Source organism: Bombina bombina, chromosome 8 (assembly GCF_027579735.1).
Source record: "Bombina bombina isolate aBomBom1 chromosome 8, aBomBom1.pri, whole genome shotgun sequence".
Lineage (NCBI taxonomy): Eukaryota > Metazoa > Chordata > Amphibia > Anura > Bombinatoridae > Bombina > Bombina bombina.
Genome location: NC_069506.1, coordinates 63,990,126 through 64,014,172, shown reverse-complemented (window position 1 = coordinate 64,014,172; position 24,047 = coordinate 63,990,126). Strand labels below are relative to the sequence as shown.

Below are 24,047 nucleotides of genomic sequence, written 5' to 3'. Positions count from 1 at the left end.
AGGCGTCTGTCAGAAAATCCAGACGTCCAGGCCTTTTGTCAGGCTTTAGCTAGGATCAAGCCTGTGTTTAAAGCTGTTGCTCCGCCATGGAGTTTAAACTTAGTTCTTAACGTTTTACAGGGTGTTCCGTTTGAACCCCTTCATTCCATTGATATAAAATTGTTATCTTGGAAAGTTCTGTTTTTAATGGCTATTTCCTCGGCTCGAAGAGTCTCTGAGTTATCAGCCTTACATTGTGATTCTCCTTATCTGATTTTTCACTCGGACAAGGTAGTTCTGCGTACTAAACCTGGGTTCTTACCTAAGGTAGTCACTAACAGGAACATCAATCAAGAGATTGTTGTTCCATCCTTGTGCCCAAATCCTTCTTCAAAGAAGGAACGTCTTCTACACAATCTGGATGTAGTTCGTGCCCTCAAGTTCTACTTGCAGGCAACTAAAGATTTTCGCCAAACTTCTTCCCTGTTTGTCGTTTATTCTGGACAGAGGAGAGGTCAAAAAGCTTCTGCTACCTCTCTCTCTTTTTGGCTTCGTAGCATAATACGTTTAGCCTATGAGACTGCTGGACAGCAGCCTCCTGAAAGAATTACAGCTCACTCCACTAGAGCTGTGGCTTCCACTTGGGCCTTTAAGAATGAGGCCTCTGTTGAACAGATTTGCAAGGCTGCAACTTGGTCTTCGCTTCATACTTTTTCCAAATTTTACAAATTTGACACTTTTGCTTCTTCGGAGGCTATTTTTGGGAGAAAGGTTCTTCAGGCAGTGGTTCCTTCTGTATAATGAGCCTGCCTATCCCTCCCGTCATCCGTGTACTTTTGCTTTGGTATTGGTATCCCAGAAGTAATGATGACCCGTGGACTGATCACACATAACAGAAGAAAACATAATTTATGCTTACCTGATAAATTCCTTTCTTCTGTTGTGTGATCAGTCCACGGCCCGCCCTGTTTTTAAGGCAGGTAAATATCTTTTAAATTATACTCCAGTCACCACTTCACCCCTGGTTACTCCTTTCTCGTTGATTCTTGGTCGAATGACTGGGACTGACGTAGAGGGGAGGAGCTATATGCAGCTCTGCTGGGTGAATCCTCTTGCATTTCCTGTTGGGGAGGAGTTATATCCCAGAAGTAATGATGACCCGTGGACTGATCACACAACAGAAGAAAGGAATTTATCAGGTAAGCATAAATTATGTTTTCATAATACAACGTTCTGCACATAGCAGAATATGTTCTATTTATTCTTAAAGAGATATTTAAATATATATCTGATGGATTTTTGCACAAATATTTATACCTATAAATATACATGATTATTTATAGGTATATATAAAACAGATGCTGCCTGCAGTTCTTGCTAACCTTTTCATTGCCGGCCTTTGCTTTTAATGCTATCACTTTGCATCAAATAAATGAAGTTGCTTTGAGCCTTTCCTGTTTTTCGATTTTTGGACTATATATATATATATATATATATAAATAAGCAAATGAAGAGCACTCTCACTTCAAGTCAGATTGCCAGGGTGCAAACAAAGAACACATAACCATAAACCATGGATTGCACTCGCTGGTCTTTTGAAAAAAACGTGCCTTTAATGTAACGTTTCGGGGACCGTATCCCCTTCATCAGGTCTGAGGAAGGGGATACGGTCCCCGAAACGTTACATTAAAGGCACGTTTTTTTCTGAGTAAGGGGATACGGTCCACGAAACGTTACATTAAAGGCACGTTTTTTATGAGGAAGGGGATACGGTCCCCGAAACGTTACATTAAAGGCACGTTCAAAAGACCGGGGAGTGCAATCCATGGTTTATGGATATATATATATATATATATATATATATAGTATACATGTGTGTACATATGTATTTATATATGCACTTATGTCTGTAAATATATATGTACACATATATAAATATAAATAATGTATCTGAAGGTGATAATTTCACCTCCACATTTACACAGAAAATTTACAATACTACATTTTTTATGAATTGTGACACAACTCATGTAATATACTTGCTAACCTGCAGGGGGTGCTCTAAGCAGTACATAGGGAGAACCAAGAGACCCCTGAAGGACAGGTTCTTAGCACATATTAGATCAATAGAAGATGAGGAATCTGATACCCCCATAGCCCGACATTTTAGGGAGTTACACAATGCTGATCACAAATTACTAAGTTTACAAGCCATAGACCACATACCCCATTGGAAAAGGAGAGGAGATAGAGAAAGTAAATTAAATTTAAGGGAAATATTTTGGATCTTTACCTTAAACACTATCATCCCTCAAGGTCTAAACTTTAGAAGAGATATAGATCTATGTGTTTAATTTCTAAATTACTTCCTCTATCAAAGAGCTTTTTTGTATCTTTAACTATAACTGTGCTGAAAATGAAGAAATATACGTGAAAAACTAGATGATTTAATTTAATAATAAGTACAGCATTTAAACAGTTAAATAGTTAAAGTTGAACAATCAATACCAGCCTATCAAAATGTATTCATGAAAATTAAGGTGACTATGCTTACATATGTATGTATCTTTAAGAGGAATACCTATTTAAGGTGTAGTAATTGGGTTAACCTGCGAGCAGTGAACAAGTGCCAGAAGGCACAAAACATGTCTTCTGCAGTCTAACCCAGTAGTCTCCTAGCTCAGTGGTTCTCAACCAAAGTGACCTCAAGGCCCGGTAAATTTTATCTGGACATGTCCAGGGCCCGGTAGTTATATACATATAGTAAGCATCAGGGATTTGCCCTATCAGTAACTAAGCAGTTCAGTGTGGGTTTAGTGGGGGCCCTGGAGTGTGGGGGTCCTGCCAAGGGTCTGTCGCTGTGAGGGCCATGGAGTGTGAGGTCTGGCCGTGGAGGTTGGGGGCCCTTTCTTTGGCCCTTAATGTTGGGGGTCCTGGCTCTGGAGGTTGATGGGCCTGTTGGGGTTAGGGCAGGGAGGCTACCATGTTCATTTGCATACATTTGAATACATTTGGGTCAGTGTGAGACAGTTTTCCTGGGGCCTTGATTGGTCTCAGTCTGCCCCTTGTGTGCAGTGGGGTAAGAGTGTGCAGTGGGGGCATGACAGGTCAGGGCCCACCAGCAGGGCTATCACGGCCCGGTACTGGGCCACGGCCCGGCTGTTGAGAAATCAGGTCCTAGCTTGTCTATCACGGAGTTCTGCTATCTATGCTGTCTGTGCATATTAATGCTTTTAATGTGGAATACTGAATAAAGGAATATTTTATGGAACCTTTTTCGACTCCTGGAACATCCTTCTATAGAATTATATATATACATACATATACAAATTTAGACATGTATGTATCTCTATGTTAAAGCTCTTTGCAGACTTTTGTTTTTTCTTTTCTACTGAGACCTCATATCTTTTAGCCCTTCTAACTTTTGTTGTGCAATTTTTAAAAAAATTATTTTTATTACATAGTGTTATTATGAATGTAACTATACTTTTGTAATGCATTTATGATGTGTTTTGTGACACTCTTTAGAGCTCTGAAGTCAAAGAAATCCTTCTAGTGTAAATCACAATTGTGCTCACACGTTTTCATTTACTTTCAACTTGTAATTTAGGCGGATTTTAACTTGTGTCCAAATGGCTTTCGAAAACCCAATATTGCTTGCGCATAAACAATAACGCTCCACTCGTAATCTCGCCCTAAATCTCTAACCTGGCCTCAAATCAAATTTAATTTGCCTCTTCTAAGTTCATTTTTTCTAATTACCTTTCAATCTTTATGTTGAGAGTTATTGTTTACTAAATGATTTTAGCTGGCTTCATGTCTGTTGATCTAAAGATCTTATGAAGCTGACCCATTTACACTGAATTTTTTGTATTTTTTTCTCTGGTAGCTTCTAAACATTATATATTTACATTATTATATATCTACTGATATTTTTTTAGCTTCGTTATCGTAGAACTCTGAGTTAGTCTTAATTAACAATTTTTTAGATAATATTAAAATCCTAGCTAATTGCCATATTAACAAATTGGATATGGAACCTAACCATGGGACCCACCCCCACAATGTGCTTTTAACACATTCCCCATATAATTATAAGCTAATATAAAAAATTATAAATATCTAAGTTAATGTATTGTAAAAGCCAATTTAATTGTTTTACGTTTGTACTTTTTGTAATAATTCAAATAAAGTTTGCACTATACGTCAATATATTGTAATAAAGTTTTATGTTAGTGCATTTAGAAATAAAGTTTATTTGAAATAAAGTAATAATCCATGCGGAGTGGAGCGTGAGTAGAATAGAACACATTTGGCCGTGGCCAGACTGTTATCCGACGGACATTTGTCTGTCGGATTATTATCCATTGCACAACTGTCCATCGGATAACAGTCCAGCCACAAAATAGATATATATATATATATATATATATATACACAGTATATCATTTTTTTATTTTAAATATATATATATGTATAGTCAATTCCAGTAAAGGACTGCACTCACTGAATTTTGGATAAAAATATTTCTCCAACATAGGTGTGTCCGGTCCACGGCGTCATCCTTACTTGTGGGATATTCTCTTCCCCAACAGGAAATGGCAAAGAGCCCAGCAAAGCTGGTCACATGATCCCTCCTAGGCTCCGCCTTCCCCAGTCATTCTCTTTGCCGTTGTACAGGCAACATCTCCACGGAGATGGCTTAGAGTTTTTTAGTGTTTAACAAAAACATTAACCAGGAGATAGTCGTGCCTTCTTTGTGTCCGAATCCAGTTTCAAAGAAGGAACGTTTGTTGCACAATTTGGATGTTGTTCGTGCTCTAAAATTCTATTTAGATGCTACAAAGGATTTTAGACAAACATCTTCCTTGTTTGTTGTTTATTCTGGTAAAAGGAGAGGTCAAAAAGCAACTTCTACCTCTCTCTCTTTTTGGATTAAAAGCATCATCAGATTGGCTTACGAGACTGCCGGACGGCAGCCTCCTGACAGAATCACAGCTCATTCCACTAGGGCTGTGGCTTCCACATGGGCCTTCAAGAACGAGGCTTCTGTTGATCAGATATGTAAGGCAGCGACTTGGGCTTCACTGCACACTTTTACTAAATTTTACAAGTTTGATACTTTTGCTTCTTCTGAGGCTATTTTTGGGAGAAAGGTTTTGCAAGCCGTGGTGCCTTCCATCTAGGTGACCTGATTTGCTCCCTCCCTTCATCCGTGTCCTAAAGCTTTGGTATTGGTTCCCACAAGTAAGGATGACGCCGTGGACCGGACACACCTATGTTGGAGAAAACAGAATTTATGTTTACCTGATAAATTACTTTCTCCAACGGTGTGTCCGGTCCACGGCCCGCCCTGGTTTTTTAATCAGGTCTGATAATTTATTTTCTTTAACTACAGTCACCACGGTATCATATGGTTTCTCCTATGCAAATATTCCTCCTTTACGTCGGTCGAATGACTGGGGAAGGCGGAGCCTAGGAGGGATCATGTGACCAGCTTTGCTGGGCTCTTTGCCATTTCCTGTTGGGGAAGAGAATATCCCACAAGTAAGGATGACGCCGTGGACCGGACACACCGTTGGAGAAAGTAATTTATCAGGTAAACATAAATTCTGTTTTTTATTGATTTTTATCCAAAATCCAATGAGTGTAGTCCTTTACTAGAATTGACTGTGAATACTATTGACTTGGCACCCTGGTTGACGACTGAAAGATATTGTGAGTGCAGATACACATGGAGGATAAATATAAATATATATATATATATATATATATATATATATATATATATATATATATATATATATACACACACACACACTGCAAAGCAAGCTTGCGTTCACTTATTCATGAACAGAAGCAAAGCATTTTCAAACACAGAAAATTGAGGATTTGTTTACAGCTTTTGGCCAAGATAGGATAAGCTCAAAAGCCCCTTCAACTCACCTCTAGCTTTGAGTCCTGACGTTGGACTTTTTAGCTAATCTCTAACACTGCTTGCACTCTGCACATGTGAGGCGCTCTAACTAATTATGGACTTCCTAGAAAGTACATATAAAACATGTGTTAGGAATTGTTAGCATGACTAGCGCCATCTTGTTCTTGGCCGCCATTTTGTCTTAGGCATCTATCTTGTCTAATGAATCTTTTATTATAGCAGTTATTATGTAGTGAGAAATATGCTGATGTTAGTAAGAATTGTATTAGTAATCTTGGCCTTGCAATGGACTGCACTCGCATACTGGGTGTGCATCTTAACAGAATAAACTATGTACACTTTTCACTATATATCTATACCTCCCTATCTATCTATCTATCTATCTATCTATCTATCTATCTATCTATCTATCTATCTATATATATATATATATATATATATATATATATATAATTGCTGCAATGTTAAGAAAGAATCTTAGAATAATACTCTTACTATTTCAGTTCTCCTTAAATGGATATGAAGCCCACATTCTTCTTCCATGATTCAGATAGAACAGGCCAGAATTTCAGGATTACTTTCGGTGAGTGCGGGTAAAATAACAGTTTACTAATCAGCTGATTATTTCACCTGTGCTCCAGTTCAAATATCCTCAAAATGTGGCCTGTTAGGGAGATCTGAGGACAAGTTTGAATACCAGTGAGATTGTTTATGCAATTTTAAAGAACTTTCCAGTGTATTTCTATTATCTAATTTGTTTAGTTCTCTTTGTTTAGTTCTTTGTGTATCCTTTGCTGAAAAGTATATCTAAGTAGTCTTAGAAACTGCTGATTGGTGGCTGCACGTATATGCCTCTTATTATTGGCTTTCACCAACCTTCCATTAGTGCATTACTGCTTCTTCATCAAAGGATACTATGAAAATGAAACAAATTAGATATGAAATAGATAGAAAATTGGAAAGTTGTTTATAATTGCATGATGTATCTGAAGCATGAAAGAAAAATGTTGGGTTTCATGTCCCTTTAAACTAATTTATATATTTCTACTTGCAGCTTTTTAACCCCTCAATGGGCTCAGTAAACTGCCATGCACGCATGCCCTTAAAAGACCATTAAAGTGATAACATGACATGCTCTAATTTTATCACTGTTTAATCATGGCAAAGGAGTTATAAACACAGTTAAAGTATCGCTTGGGAGACACAGAGAACTGCTGGTCCCCAGCAGAAACTGCCGTTGACCCAATCAGAAGGACAAGACCATCTTTGAAGGTCCCTAAGATATAAATGCATTGCTTAAAATCATAAACATAGTTTTGGTGCAAGAAGTCAATATGAAATTGTATTTAACTTTAGCGTAAGGAGTGCACACATATTCCAGATATTAGTTTAAACTATGAAATCGCAATTTAACATCCTTTTTATTATTTTTTTTATTATTTTTTATAAAGGGTTTTCATTTCCTTTTTGTCGATAAATTCCAGTTGTGCTTGAAGCATCTTTCCACATGATTTGTCAATCTTGAGAATGATTGTCCTTTCAAGTCAGTTGAAGGTTTTATCTGTAAGGGTGGTTAAAATGATTGGCTAAAACATGTCATGAGATTCTGTTTAATTAATTTTTATGATCTTTTTATTAGTATCTTTACAATCATTTTATAAGTATTTGGTTACATCATCTGTTAGTATAAGATCTATGTAATAACCCCTTGAATAAGATCTGTATGTTTTGAATTTCCAGAGGCCTTCATAAGGTTTGGGAAACTCAGTTACTAGAAACTGAATCTGTTAAAAACAGAAGCCTTACCCCTCAATATCCTGGACAACCTGCTTGTAAAGCTCAAAAGTTAATTTGTCTTCATATGGTATACATAGTCTTCAACATCTGGGGTTCAGTGTGTTACACAACTTGGAAAATTGTATTACTTTGAATTATCTTTCCCTCTTAGAGGAGTTTTTATTCCTCCTTCAGAGATGGGATTTCAAGGAGATATCCTGTATGGGAAAGTTAGCCACAGTAAAAATAAGCCTCTTATCTAAGCACACCTGTTTCGGTGCCTATCAATCTCTGTCCCTAGACATATCTTGCTAGACTTCCATTGCTATTTGGTTCTAAACTGTCTCATGAAACTTGCTGTCACTCAGTAATCTACATGTCTGGTAAATCTGCCCCAAGCTACAAGGTTTTTTAGACGAAGGTCTTTGAGTTTTGCCTGCAACTGGAGGACCAAGTCCAAAAGGAACCTGTAGTAGCCATGTTCCACTAAGAACTAGAAAAACATTGGGGCTTTACATCTTTTCTTCAATGAAGTTCTGTCTGGCCAAAGCTTGGCTCAAGCCAGAGCCCATTAGTATTAGTCAGATTTACTTGCAGATTGATTATGTGCATAAAATGGAAAAATATGTATGTTTCTAGAGATATACTAGATTTTTACTATGAGTTATGGGAACCCGGAATGGTACTTCAGAAAGAACTCTGTTAATGGGATATAATAGTTTCATGTCCATCACAGGCGGTTGAATTACTATTCTAGTTGTGGGGGTGGAGAGGAGGGAGGGGGCATTGCCTTCTATTGAACTTTTAATGTAACTTCCCTCCCTTCCTATTCACATCCCCTTACCCTTTATTACCCTCTCCCATATTCCCTTTTTTATCCTCTTTCTCTAGGTACAGCACTTATTTCCACACTGATTGCATAGGCACATAAGTAACCTAGTACTTATTAGGCCTATCTATTTTTTCTTTTACTGGATAACTAAATCCTGGTACTATGCATATGTCAGACAAGGTGATTGGACCCACTGGTTTGATTCTCAGTATGCTCAAGTTCTTTCACCTATACATAGTCCTTTTTGTGTGTGTGTGTTTTTTCTTATCAATGCTCAGCTTGGCCAGCTTAACACTTGTGTTTATCAGTTATGAGTTAATAGTTATGGTTCCTTCAAGTACCTCACTAACAAGACTACACTGGACCTCCTGGGGAACATTTATGTCAACCTCATGAAACTATGGCCAACACGGACTACTGGATACCCAGGAGGATTCCATAACATTGACTATACAATCTAATCCTTTTGGTTTTATTGACTTTTATGCCCACGTGTGTTGGGCCTCTATTGCACTGTTAGCTAATGAGGCTGGTACTTGAACAGTGTATGTTAATTGCATAGTTGTATGTGTTTGATTTCACAATTGTATTTGTAAAAACACATTTCTAAATTTCCTTTCATTTTTCTCGCCCCCTGTATCTTGTAACAGCCATCAACCAATCACGGACTTGTACGTTTACATTGTGATCTCCTGCAAACTGCACGCTCTATTTGAATCATGACAGTTTACTTTTGACTTTAGTGTCCCTTTAATCTTGTGCACATTGACTGTGATTTATAGCTTTCTGCATATGCTACTCCTTATTAACTCACCAATCATGTTTCTCTCGAGAATCCCCAACCCCTGTTACTATTGTAAAATGCTTAGATACCAAGAAACATTTGTGTAATATAATGCTTTCACAAATTATATAATGTTATTGCATTTATATGTTCCTTTAAGTAAACAGGTTAATTATGAGTCCATTTAAAACCTTGGCCTCTATTTATCAAGGTCTGTCGGACCTGATCCGACAGTGCGGATCAGGTCCGACAGACCTCACTGAATACGGCGAGCAATACGCTCGCCGTATTCAGCATTGCACCAGCAGCTCACAAGAGCTGCTGGTGCAACGTCGCCCCCTGCAGACTCGCGGCCAATAGGCCGCCAGCAGGGGGGTGTCAATCAACCCGATCGTACTCGATCGGGTTGATTTCCGGCGTTGTCTGTCCGCCTGCTTAGAGCAGGCGGACAGGTTATGGAGCAGCGGTCTTTGTGACCTCTGCTTCATAACTGCTGTTTCTGGAAACACCGGGCATCAAGCTCCAATCAGAGCTTGATAAATATGCCCCCTTATCTCTCACAAGTGTCTGTATTTATATGACGGGTCCTTTATGCATCTTATTAAATCACATTTTAAATGTTTCTCCATGAAACACTCCTTATAAGATGTACTGTTTATGAACGATATCCCACATGTAGGTTTAGATGTAGCACATATTACAGGAGTTTGTCTTAAATGTCACAAAGGTTAAGATCCATGCAGCAGAGCTCCCAACTGTCCCGAGTTGTGTGGGACAGTCCCGGATTCTGAGCTCTGTCCCACTCTCCTGCTGATACAGTCAAATATCCTGATTGACAGGATTAGTTACATAGCCATGCTGTCTGGAGTAGTCTGATCCACCCCCCTTATCAGTGTTTAGCATCAGAAACACAGGCATTATATTCCAAATGAGTTCACAGCAGCTTATTTGCTTCTAGGCATGCTCCAGCAGATAATGAGTGTTAAAGTCTTGCATTCTACCAAATCCAAAGGTGGATATGGATACAGCCATAGAAAGAATTGTGTGGGGGGAGTTAGAGCTGTACAATTCCGGAACTTAAAAGAAAGGGTTAATCGCAAGGCACTGCAATATAAATTTGCAGGTAAAGTAATTAAAGTACATATTATATTTTGTCTCTAACCCACCTTGTTTTATGTCCCTTTAATAATGAAAAAATAAGACATTCCATTACAAAACAAAATGTAAGAATTCTTGAAATTGTAGCCTTCAAGGAGCATTTCTGCTCTATTAACAGTAATGCTGTCTGGAAAAAATAGATATTTTATAATGAATAAAACATGAACATGTTAGAAATAGCTCTCTCTAGGAAACTGATTAGGATTGTGATATTTATAGATGCATCAATAGCGACAACGACTAAGTGGTTATGCAAATGATTCATTCCATAATAATTGTCTTAAACTGAAGGTCAATTTCGATGAATTAGTGCCCAGTTTTTAATAATCCTATTAAAAACAAGGGCACTTTAATTCATCAAAATTGAAATTTTACGGTTTTCTTCAAAAACGTACATTTTAATCCTGGCAGCCCCTCCAGCGATTCCCCCGACTGTCGGAAGCCTCTTCATACATCAGAAATGACGAATCCGACTTCCTCCAATCACGGCTTTCCCCCCGGGGGAATCATGGCCTGAGGCAACGCCGTAATTGGAGGAAGCCGGATTCGTCATTTTGGACCCACAAAGAGGGCTTGCGACGGGCGGAGGAAGCGCTGCAGCGGCTGTCAGGATTACAAGGTACGTTTTTGAAGAAAACTAGTGAAATGTAAATTTTGATGAATTAAAGTGCCCTTGTTTTTATTGGGATGTGCTCCAACATAGGGAAAAAACAAGAATATTGTTGTTTTATTTGGGATAGATGGAATTATATATTCTCAAGGCTGTTTTATTAAAAAAATGTTTAAAGTGAAATAAATCCATAATATTTTATTGGGGGGTTGTTTGTTTACTTTTATATTTTTAAAAGATGTTGTTTTTTTTAAATAACAGTAATATAAATACATAAAATATGTTGGATCTTTTCTTTCTTTATGTTTTAATGTGATCTACTGGGTTTTAATTAAAACTATTGCCTATGAAATAAATAGGGGATGCACCAAAATTTCGGTAAAATGATTGTGTAGCATATTTCAAATTTGATGCCAGCCTAGAGCTGCTGTTTGAGTTCATTACTTGACTTACTGTTTTGCATATAATAATAGTTTTCTAGGACTATACTTTATTTTGATAATTGGTAACAAAACAAAAACAGTTAAATCTGATTCTGTTACACAGAACTAAATAAAGAATAATACTAGCGATGCACCAAAATTTGGGCCGCCGAAAATGTGCAATTCCAATTTCGTCCCAAAGAGGACAAAAATGGCTAAAAATGTACAGCCCTCCCCCTGTTCTATTGAGTTACATGTCTATCCTTAGCATAAGGTGAGCAGCACAGCACTGGCATGGTACACAGAGCACACACATAAGTACCATGACATGATGATATTTCCAACCAGCAGTGCCCTTTTTTTTTTTTTTTTTTTTTTTTAAGGAAACCAAAGTTTTGAATACAGTTTTCAAAAGGAGGATAAGTAACATGTTTATAAACACTTGATATTATCAGACACAGCCCTATGCACATACAGTAAATATGTATAAGCCTTATATACAGTGCTCATACATCAGCCTCTTGTGCATAGACATTCTATTCGCCTGAGGCAAATATGCGTGCACACTATATATGCATAAGCCCCAAGCTCGCACACAGTTGGTACAAATTAGCACCCACCAGACGGTGTATACAAAAAGCACAGTAACTTTCTATAACCACCTTGCACGTAAGGTCGTAGCTAAGTCCGGTGGTCCTGGTGATAGGTGACAGGCAGACTCCATTTGGGGCTCCGGACATATAATCTGACGGGTCAGTGTGAGACCCAAACCAGGAACTAGGCGGAGATAAGATGAAAGACGATCGGGTGCAGCCACGCCTATCGCACGGATAGCTACACCCAAAAACAAACACATGTCCACCTCGTATTGTTGTCTGGCTATAACCATGCTCTCCCTTGTAGAGCTCCAGTTTCACTGCAGATCACACCCTACGGTACAAGTGACCACGTCCATTTGTTGGAGCTTTCTCGCCTACAATCTATCTCAGCTACACACACACTGTAGTTAAAAAAAGAAAAAAAAATTTGGTTTCGGTTTTCGGCCAGGGGAATCCTGAATTTTTGGTATCGGTTTCGTTCCAGAATTCTCATTTCGGCGCATCCCTAGAAATAAAGGTATAAAAAATGTAGGTGTTTGTATATGAATATTCTGGTATAATGCAGATCTTTTTATCAAATGGTAATATTAAACCAACCTGAATTGGGGAACCAGTTAAAATACCTTTTTACATTGAATTTTGATAGGCTAGTATGTGCTTTTAAACAGTTTTGATTGTGTTAACCATTTGGCAACTGAATTGAAATCCTGCTTGGAAGAGTAACGTATACCAGTGGTCGAGTAGAAAAATAAAATGGGACATAATATATATACAGTATATATATATATATATATATATATATATATATTTTTTATTTTTTTTAATTAAATTTAATCTGCAAGACGTTTAGCACCCGCTAGTTAATGCAATGTGAACCTTTTTTTTATGAAATGTTAGAAAACATTATTTTTGTAATTTGTATTTATTTTTGCTTTTACTCCTATCCATACCGGTAATTTGTATGTCAGCAACATCAGACCAGATGGTGCCTTGCAGTCTGTAACATAATATTGAAAGACATACAAGATTGTGCGTCTTGCATTGTCCGTTTAACATGAAAGGGGGGGGTAGAATATATATATATTATTTACATGTATTTTTTTATATTTATATTTTTTTTTCACAGCAAATTATATATTTTTTTTGTTTGCATATAAATCTTTTTCCACATTTTATATTTAACGGATTTTGCCTTTTCTATATTAGTTCACAAAACTACAGTTTAAAAAGTTCATCAAGCTTTTTTATTTTGTGTTGAGATATGTTGCAATACAGTGCTTGATATTGTAATATAAAATCTTTAGTTATGAATAATAAAACAACTTAGGAGATATACTTTTATTTCTCCCTCTTTTTTTGGATTATTTTTTAAAATTGTGGATTACTACTTCACAGAACTGGAAATGTAACTGCAATCTTAAGGTTAACCCGGCTACATATATGTCCGTAATTCGATTCAGCAGAAGTTATCAGATAAACCATCTAGAAAACAATGTTGTTTTTATTAACATAATGACTTAGGCTACTCCAGCAGAATGTCTGGATTGTCTCCTTCAAATACGGCAAGGGGTTGGTGGAGTTTGGCTTTTGAAAAACAAGTGCAGCAAACAAGGTGTCAATGGCTTGAAAATGTTTACACATGGCTGATATATTATTCTATAGGAAGACCATAGAAATGGCTCATAATTACTAGGTGTCCCTTCAATGTTCCTTTAATTGTTTTCCTAATTTTGTTGTATAAACAACTAAGGTATGACTCTAAGATTACCCTATTACTATCAAATTCTTAGAATTTGCTTTATTATTTATTATTTTTCATTTTTAGTTGCTGGTTACAAATTTTACTTTTATTCATTTTTACCCCATACAATTGTGGCTTTGCCAGTTTGTGGAATAATTTACAACTAAAGAATCAATTACTGAAGCTTTGAGGGGTTGATTATCTGCACATAATCCAGCCCTTGATTTTTTACCAAGGCAACAGACCCCATGGGATAAGAGATTAAGGAAACAGATTATTTTGGATCTAAATATAAATATCTCCTCTTATGGTGTGTTTATTGTCACTAGTATTTTGATATCACAGAAGTACCTTCCTTATATCAACATATTGGGAGATTGCAACCCGGTACGTTGTGCTTTTCAGCTGGTTTAAATTTGAATTAATATTTTTTTTACTTTGCATGTTTTTTTCCCCTGTGATAGTTTACAGATACTGCAATAAGTTTACCACAAAATTGCAAGAGATTCCTGTATAGAGAAGACAAATGCTATGTTCGGCAATAATTATGTAACCTTTAATGTATTCAAAATGGATGAATTTCAGATTGTGATTTAATTTGGGGAGTTCCATTAAATTGCTGGACGTTATTATGAGATAGACACAACGGTTATGAATGTGTTTGTATCAGATATTTAGTTTCTCATTTCTAGATCCTGTTGTTTATTGTCAGTTAAAGGGTATAAAACCCAAAACCTTTCTAACGTAAATTAAAGGGGCACTTAAGACTCTAAGCATGGGTGCTGCCATTTTGGAACACAGGTTACACTGCAGGTATCTGAAGGAACGTCACTGCACATGTGCAAACAGATCAGCCCTGGAATGCAGTGAATGATAGATTTCAACATGGTGTAGGGTGACCATATTGCCGCTTTAAAAAGGGACACATATGAAAAATACATGTGTCAGGGCTGTTTTCACGGCTGTTTAAAGAAATGTTTTGTATAAGAACCCTGACATATGTAACTATTTTTCATATGTGTCCCTTTTTAAAACAGCAATATGGTAACCCTAAAATTGCGGCACCCCTGACTAGAGGTAGGTGGGGGGAAAACTCATACTATGATTATAAAATGTATTTAGTGTTTAAAGGACCAGTAAATAAAGTAGATTTGCATAATCAACAAATGCAAGATAACAAGACAATGCAATAGCACTTAGTCGGATCTTCAAATTTCAAAGTTATGTCTATTTCCACTTTTTTTCCTGTATTATGTGACAGCCATCAGCCAATCACAAATGCATACACGTACCATGTGACAGCCATCAGCCAATCACAAATTCATACACGTACCATGTGACAGCCATCAACCAATCACAAATCCATACATATATATTCTGTGAAGTCTTCCACATGCTCAGTAGGAGCTGGGGACTCAAAAAGCTTTAATATAAAAAGACTGAGCGCATTTTGTTAATGGAAGTAAATTGGAAAGATTTTTAAAATTGCATGCTCTCTCTAAATCATGAAAGTTTTATTTTGACTTGAGGGTTCCCATTAATGTCCCTTTAATGTGGGACACTGCTCCAGCAGTATGCTCTGTGACCTTCTAGTTGTGATATATTTGTTTAAGGTAGGGATGGAATTCCTGGTGCTCTGTAAGACTTCCCTGAAGTTCTCAGAGTTTCAAGTGATTCCTGAACACATTTGTCCAAAGCTTTTTACAGCTTTATCTCTTAACCCTGTCACTGCTGTGCTGTTTTGGAGTTTTTAGATGTCACTTAAACTTAAGCCCTAATGTAGGTCTTTTTTTAGTGCAAAATCAACACAATGTATCCTTTTTTTCCCCCCTGGAAACTTTGAAGATTAAAAATATAACATTATTTTATGTATAGATCCATTATATGTGAAAATTAAGTAAAAAAAAATGTAAGCAGCACAAAACAAGTGTATACAATTAAATCACTTTTATTCAAAACATTAAAACATTTAATAGCTTAACAGGGACAACGTGTCTGACATGTTTACATTTTAAGCAACTTTCCAATTTACTTATATTATCAATTTTGCTTCATTCTTAGTATCCTTTATTGAAGGAGCAGCAATTCTCTACTGGGAGCTAGAGGAACACCTTGGTAAGTCAATGACGAGGCATATATGTGTAGTCACCAATCAACAGATAGCTCAAAGCTCCTAAGCTTATCTAGGTATCCTTGTCAACAAAGGATATCAAGAGAACAAAGCAAATTAAAGCAAATTAGATAAAATAAGTAAATTGGAAAGCTGTTAAACTCTTTGAGATGGTAATATAAAATAAGTCTGCAATATGCTTTCATTATTTCTTTTGTCCCCTTTTACTGTAATTCTATTCTGAAATTGTGAGCTTTTCAGTTCCTGGTAGAAATGGAAGTGCAGAACACTGTTAAATCCAGAACAACCATTGGCTGCACACTTTAGTGACATATGTATAACTGACCCTAATTGGCCACAGCAACATGGCAGCTCCCAGTGTTTTATAGACACTAAAACTTTAAACTTATTTTGTCACTATTTAAACAGCTAAAGAAACTTTAAAAAATACATCTACATGTTAGTCATGGACTAATCTTTTCTTTGAATGCATCATTCTATCTAGCATTTATTTAGTGTTTACTGTCCCTTTAAGTGCCAAAATAGATTATAAATCAGTTCAGTTTCTATTTACTCTGGGCAGCCAATTTGCGGGAAGCTCAGTCTAACTATATAGAGTGGGTTTTGTATCACTGGACAGGTGGCCCTCTAAAAAAAAGTGTCCAGAGGCAGTTACTTATGTTGTCTTAAAGAGACAGTCTACACCAGAATTTTTATTGTTTAAAAGGATAGATAATCCCTTTTACCCATTACCCAGTTTTGCATAACCAACACTTTTATATTAATTTATGTTTTACCTCTGTAATTACCTTGTATCTAAACCTCTGCAGACTGCCCCCTTATCTCAGTGCTTTTGACAGACATGCAGTTTAGCCAATCAGTGCAGACTCCTAAATAACTCCACGGGAGAGAGCACAATGTTCTCTATATGACACACATGCACTAGTACTGTCTAACTGTGAAAAACTTTCAAAATGCTCTGAGCTAAGAGGCGGTTTTCAACTGTTTATAAATCAGTTTGAGCCTACCTAGGTTTAGCTTTTAAAAAATCCCACTAAGGGAACAAAGCAAATTTGATGATAAAAGTAAATTGCATTTTTTTTAAAATTTACATGCCCTATCTGAATCATGAAAGTTTAATTTTGACTAGACTGTCCCTTTAAAAGCACATGGAAATCAAATTAAAAAAAAATGTACGATTTTTCTAGGTATCCTTTCCATAACCAAATAGTATCATGAGCACATTATTTATTGTATTGTTACAAACATTTTTGCAAGATGCTGCTATCGTATAGTGTATGTGCAAGACACATGCACACTAATAAGACTACCTAGGTATGCTCTCATGGAAGGCAGTTAAGTTCAAAGATACCAAGGGAGTTTGATAATAAAAAATACATTGGAAAGGTTTTTTTATGCTCTGTCTGTGTCATAAATGTTTAATTTTGTTCTTTTAAGAGAAATTTTGCCCTACTTTTAAGAGATTCCTTTGTTTTTATTTTAAAATGTGTATTTAAAATATTCACTGACTTTGTCGGCTAAAAGGCTGTTTTATAAATCATCTTAAAAGGACAGTAAAGTCAAAATTAGACAATCATGATTAATGTAGAGCATACAATTGTAAACAACTTTCTAATTTACTTTCTTTATCAAATGTGCTTAGTTCTCTTAGTATCCTTTGTTGAAGAGCATACTTAGGTAGCCTCAGGAGCAGCAATTCATTACTGTGAGCTAGCTGGTGATTAGTAGCTACACATATATGCATATATTTTTTAATTGGCTCACCAGATGTGTTCGGCTACCTCCCAGTAGTGCATTACAACTCATAAGCCTACCTAGGTTTACTCTTCAATAAAAGATACAAAGAGAAACAAATTTGATAACAGAAGTTTTTTTTTTATTTTAAAACTGCTTGCATTTGAGTTGACTTTCCCTTTAAGAAACAAAACAGGGATTTTAACTGTATCACATCTCAAGCATCTGTGCCAAGTTTATGTATAGTACGATGTGTACAAAAATAGCTTCATAACATATCATGTTGCATGTTAATTATTAGTATTTGAATTCCTGCTTAAAAAAAATCTTTTTACCTTGCAGTCTTATACTATTCTTTCTTCAGTACTTGTTCTACTGTGTTAAAGAACAAATATATCAAATAACAATTAGTTTGTAGTGAGTACAAAAGAAACTACTATAAACTTCAGGAAATATTGTTTGTAAGGGCAGCAGATAATTAGGTTACTTATTTAGCCAATGAAGCAACAGAACAAGACACGACAGCACATCCCTTTTTTGTTAATAATAAATCGCTACATGCATTCACATCACTGCTCATATAATTGACTTAAGGAAGTATCTGAATCGTGCAGGATCAGTGGAGGAATATTCTGCTCTTGACATCAGAGGTCGACATCTGAACAAGGAGGTGTAGTTACTATACAGAACTGAACAGCATACAAGCTGGAATCATTTGCTCACATTTTAACCAGGATTAGTGCCTTTTGGGATGTCCAAGTCATTGATGACTTTTGTTGTTTGCAAGAAGCTACAGAATAACACACAACGTCTCTGTGATTTATGCCACACAAGAAGCTATGGGATATTTTTTTCTACAATACATTTGGAGCAGTTTACATAAATATTTCTAAACATTCTTTTACTTTTTTATTTTTAAGCTCTGAATTACAGAGCTGATTTCTTTTTTAAAAACCATGCAGATACCATGATGATGTAACCAAAACAATTCTATTTGGTGTCTCTTTTTAAAAAAAAGTGGATTTGACTTTTTTTAAATGATAGTAATATATAATGGGTATAAACTTTATTCTACAATGATTACCTTTTGAGAAGATTGGAAAAAAAAACATTTTCAACTTGGCTCATGGTCACTATAAAATAATCAGGAATTTTAAAAACTTTATTAAGCTCAGAAAAGAATAAAATACCTTGGAGATTCAATAAACATCAATTTTTGTTTAAGTTGGAGAAGAAAAAGACGACAAAATGCAGGTTTCTTTTGCATGTTCCGAACACAACTTGAAAACGCGCAGTGCAGAAGATAGGCTGAACCGGCAAAATGTCAGTAGCCCAAATCTTGCCGCTCGAACAAAATTCCGAGCTGTAGCCATGGTCGCCCGGAGCCTTGGACATCTGTCAGTGCAAAATGTTCCAACCCCAAGTGATTCTAGCTTACGTCAGCCTGGAATGAAGTATAGGTATGAGGGATAAAGTTTGGTCCATGGTGTATCTTCATTTAGCCATCAATCCATTAATTTATTACAATTATTCATTCTAAGCTGCTGCAGGTCAGAATAACACCAACAACTTGTCTTCTACAGCTGTTCTCTCGTTTGCTCGTTCACTCACCCTCCGTATAAGCATCATGCTGTGACTTTAAATAGAAATGATATACATTGCACTGCAAACACTAGGGGAGTGAAACAGAGCACATATTTCTTATGCCCTACTTTCTATTTAAATGCACAGTTAATTAAGTTTAGGTAATAGAGATTGTAATACATTCATTTAGAAAAGTATAGCAAGGGTCATATTGATTTATTAAAAATGTAGACATGCTAAGCATTGTGAAATTGCAGTTTAAAAGGTCTTGCTATTTGAGTGACGAAGAGTGGTGAAACCTTATATAGTTGACTTTTAGGCTACTTGTATAGAAATAAAAATAAATATGACATTGCTAAATTAGCCCTTTAGTTGGGATATATAAGGCTAAATCTTGTATAGATGCAAAGCCATATGTTTAGTGAATAATAATAATAATGAATAGAAGTACCTGTTATACTTAAAAGACACACACAAAAAAAAAAAAATCTTTCCTGAATTAGAGAATACATTTTTAAGCAACTTTCCAATTTACTTTTATAATCTAATTGGCTTTGTTCTCTTGGTACTCATTGTTGAAAAGCATACCTAGGTAGACTCAGGAGCTGGGAGCTAGCTGCCGATTTGTGGCGGCACATATATGCTGTTTGCGATTGGCTTACCGATGTGTTCAGCTAGATCTCAGTAGTGCATTGCTGCTCCTCCAATAAAAGATACCAAGAGAATGAAGAAAAATTAGTAATACAACTATATTGGAGGGTTGTTTAAAATTGTATGTTTTATCTGAATCATGAAATAAAATTGTTGGGTTTCATGTCCCTTTAATTTTAGAAATTATTGGCTGCTAAAATGAAACCTAAACAATGTGTTTAAATCTAGCAGCTGTCAAATTCCTGGCAACAGAATCTAGATGCCAAAAAACTTAGAACGTATGATGTTATATTTGTACAATGAATAAAATAGTGTTGAAACCCATTGGTTAACTAAACCATGTATGAAGGCAATTGAGGGGTTAATTACTGTTGTATGTCACACTTGGCAGTTCTTGAACTCTTTGATTGTTAGTGTCAGCAGTGATTAGAACCCTTTATTGCCTGGAATCCCCCACGGCAATAATGAAATGTTTTAATGCATATGAGGAGTTAAATCACTGTTGATTGACTATCAGCAGTGATTTAATCCCTTGATTACCTATAAAAAAAATGTAACAGTGATTTGACCTTTATCATTAAAGGGACACTGAACCCAAATTTTCCCTTTGTGATTTAGATAGAGCCTGCAATTTTAAGCAACTTTCTAATTTACTCCTATTATCAAATTTTCTTCGTTATCTTGCTATTTTTATTTGAAAAAACAGGGATCTAAGCTTAAGAGCCAGTCAATTTTTGGTTCAGTACTCTGGACAGCACTTGTTTATTGGTGGGTGAATTTATCCACCAATCAGCAATAAAAACCCAGGTTGTTCACAAACATAGGCCGGCATCTAAACTTAAATTCTTGATTTTCAAATAAAGATAGCAAGAAATGAAGAAAATTTGATAATAGGCGTGAATTAAATAGTTGCTTAAAATTGCATGCTCTCTATCTGAACTACAAAAGAAAAAAAATTGGGTTCAGTGTCCCTTTAAGGGTTTGGGTCATATTTGCAAATCTACTGCCTTGTCAGCTCTGTTTATAGAAAGATAAAGGGAAGCAAGGTAGGAGATTAACTGTGCTGAACCTAGCTGCCATATGGAAGTTGTTACATCATTATAATAAGGCACCTTTACAAATAAATTCTAATAATAATTGAGCGGAATGGTTCCAACGTGTGCTGTTTTTAAGCCTTACAGTAAGGTAATTGTGCTAAACTACATGACTTGAGAGAACCTCATATCTTTGGCAGTTGCTTTTACTTTATATCTCTGACTGTAGAGGTTCACCTCTATGTAATACTGTTAAAGGGACATAAAACTAAAAAACAATTATTTCATGATTCAGATAGAACATACAATTCTAAACAACTTTCCAATTTATTTATGTTATCACATTTTCTTTGTTTCTTTGTTATCATTGGTTTAAAATCAAAAGGTTAAGCTCAGGAGTGTGCACGTGTCTCCAGTACTATATTACAGCACTTTTGCAACAATTTTATACATTAGCAAGAGCACTAGATAGCAGCACAATTTCCTGTCATTTAATTCTTCAGAAAAGTGCACAATCCAGATATCTCTTAAGCAAAGAATAACATTAGAATGAGCAAATTTGATAATAGAAGTACAGTAGGTACATGGGTTTCGTGTTCCTTTAAGTCACATTAAAAATGTTAGCTCAAACTGCTATTTAAAGTGAAGGTCCATTTTGATTAATTAGTGCCCGGTTTTTAATAAACCTATTAAAAACAAGGGCACTTTAATTCATAAAAATTGACATTTCACTATTTTCTTCAAAAATTTACCTTTTAATCCTGAATGCCCCTCCAGCGATTCCCCCGGCCATCAGAAGCCTCTGCAGACGTCAGAAATGACGAATCAGGCTTCCTCCAATCACAGCTTCCCCCCGGGGGAATCTTGGCCTGATGCAACGCTGTGATTGGAGGAAGCTGGATTCTTTATTTTGGACCCGCGAAGACGGCTTGCGACGGGCGGAGGAAGTGCTGGAGCGGCTGCCAGGTTAAAAGGTAAGTTTTTGAAGAAAACAGTGAAATGTCAATTTTGATGAATTAAAGTGCCCTTGTTTTTAATAGGTTTATTAAAAACCGGACACTATTTCATCAAAATGGACCTTCACATTAAAGTAAATGTAGCAAACAGTGATCTGAATTAAGTTTTTTAATTGTTACCTTGTATGTATTTGATGTTTTCTTACAAGTTAAAGGGACACTGAACCCAAATTTTTTCTTTTGCGATTCAGATAGAGCATGCAATTTTAAGCAACTTTCTAATTTACTCCTATTATCGATTTTTCTTTGTTCTCTTGCAATCTTTATTTGAAAAAGAAGGCATCTAAGCTATCTTTTGGTTCAGAACCATGGAAAGCACTTGTTTATTGGTGGGTGAATTTATCCACCAATCAGCAAGAACAACCCAGGGTGTTCACCAAAAATGGGCCGGCATCTAAACTTACATTCTTGCATTTCAAATAAAGATACCAAGAGAATGAAGAAAATGTGATAATAGGAGTAAATTAGAAAGTTGCTTAAAATTGCATGCTCCATCTGAATCACAAAAGAAAAAAATTGGATTTGGTGTCCCTTTAAAGCACTTTTATTTCAGGCTTAACAATTAGGTTGCTTGAAGGGACATTCCGGTCAACATTTAAATGCACATAGATAAATTACATAATTGTATAGAAACATACATACATTGGCAAAAATGCTTCTAGTAAAATTGATCACGGTTTTAGTTTCAACGTTTTTCTCTGCACGTGCCTGTGAAACACATCTAGATATTCTCAGTGCACCAACATTTTTTTTATACTAATAGCTCATTTCAAAACTGCTTTTATTCAGAACTGAAATGCATCCATGTAGATTACAATTTTGGCTGGAATGTCCCTTTAAGTGTTGAGCTGGTGATATATTTGCACAAAATAGTACATGTATAATTAGGTGATAACGTTACTACGTCACTCAGCTTAGCTGGGCATAACTGCTAGATAAATTATACTTGCAGTATTCTTTGAAGATTTTGTTTTTAAAAAAAGATGTGGTTTCTGAAAGCGGTTTATAAATATAAAAATATGGTGTAATATAATTAATATACTTGCTGTTACAATTAAATGGACAGTCTACTCTAATTTTTGTTTAATTTTTAAAAAGATAGATAACACCTTTACTACCCATCCATTAGCTTTGTACAACCAACATTGTTATATTAAAATACATTATAACCTTTAAACCTCTAAATTTCTGCCGTTCTCTAAGCCACTACAGACCCCTTATCTCATTGCATTTTTATAGCTTTTCACAGCAAGACACTGCTAGTTGATGTGTATATAAAACATTGTGCTCACTCAGTGTAGTTATTCATGAGTCAGCATTAATTGGCTAAAATGAAAGTCTGTAAATAGCGCTGTGATAAGGGGACAGTCTGCAGAGTCTTATATACAAGGTAATCACAGTGGTAAAAAGTTTATTACTATAACCGTGTTGGTCATGCAAAACTAGGGACAAGGTAAATAAGGGATTATCTATGTTATAAAGGAACACTGAACCCAAATTTTTTTCTTTTGTGATTCAGATAGAGCATGAAATTTTTTAGCAACTTATTAATTTACTCCTATTACTCCAATTTTAAATGCCAGAATGTAAGTTTAGATGCCGGCCCATTTTTGGTGAACAACCTAGGTTGTCCTTGCTGATTGGTGGATAAATTCATCCACCAATAAAAAAGTGCTGTCCAGAGTTCTGAACCAAGAAAAAAGCTTAGATGCCTTCTTTTTTATATAAAGATAGCAAGAGAACAAAGAACCATTGATAATAGGAGTAAATAAGAAATTTGCTTAAAGGACCAGTCAACACAGCACAAAACACAAAACCAAAACCAAAATAAATATACAGCCACATAGAGGATTAAGTTTATAATGTATATGAGCATTCAAAATAAAAACTTAGATAGTAAAATTATTATAAAACTTACTTTTCTCCTGTCTGTTTTACCAATTGTTCTGAGGCTTGTCCACCTCCCACGCCTAGAGGAGGATGGGCTCACTGTGAGTGACAAATTTTATCTTCCAATCCAAGATTAGCCTATTTGCATTTTTTTTCCACCATTGTGTG

The 24,047-nt window shown here is 35.9% G+C and overlaps 1 protein-coding gene and 1 long non-coding RNA gene across 7 annotated transcripts in view; one reads left to right on the top strand and one right to left on the bottom strand.

Moving 5' to 3' along the window:
• Nucleotides 1-24,047, top strand: part of KCNAB2 (potassium voltage-gated channel subfamily A regulatory beta subunit 2) — a 676,769-nt gene that overhangs the window by 446,119 nt on the left and 206,603 nt on the right. For 2 of the 6 annotated variants that reach the window (XM_053690399.1, XM_053690404.1), the window contains exon 1: nucleotides 18,060-19,164. The exons of 2 other annotated variants lie outside the window; for them this stretch is intronic. In XM_053690399.1, coding sequence (XP_053546374.1) covers nucleotides 18,953-19,164 — 212 coding nt within the window. In that variant the 5' untranslated portion in view covers nucleotides 18,060-18,952. Of the gene's footprint in view, nucleotides 1-15,900; nucleotides 15,955-18,059; nucleotides 19,165-24,047 lie in introns of those variants that run through there. 2 more of the 6 variants (XM_053690403.1, XM_053690405.1) reach the window with 2 other exon arrangements.
• Nucleotides 9,949-19,303, bottom strand: LOC128638449 (uncharacterized). Its single transcript, XR_008399093.1, has 2 exons — nucleotides 18,895-19,303; nucleotides 9,949-12,603 (listed from the first exon to the last, which is right to left on the bottom strand). It is a non-coding gene; the product is annotated as an uncharacterized LOC128638449 (long non-coding RNA).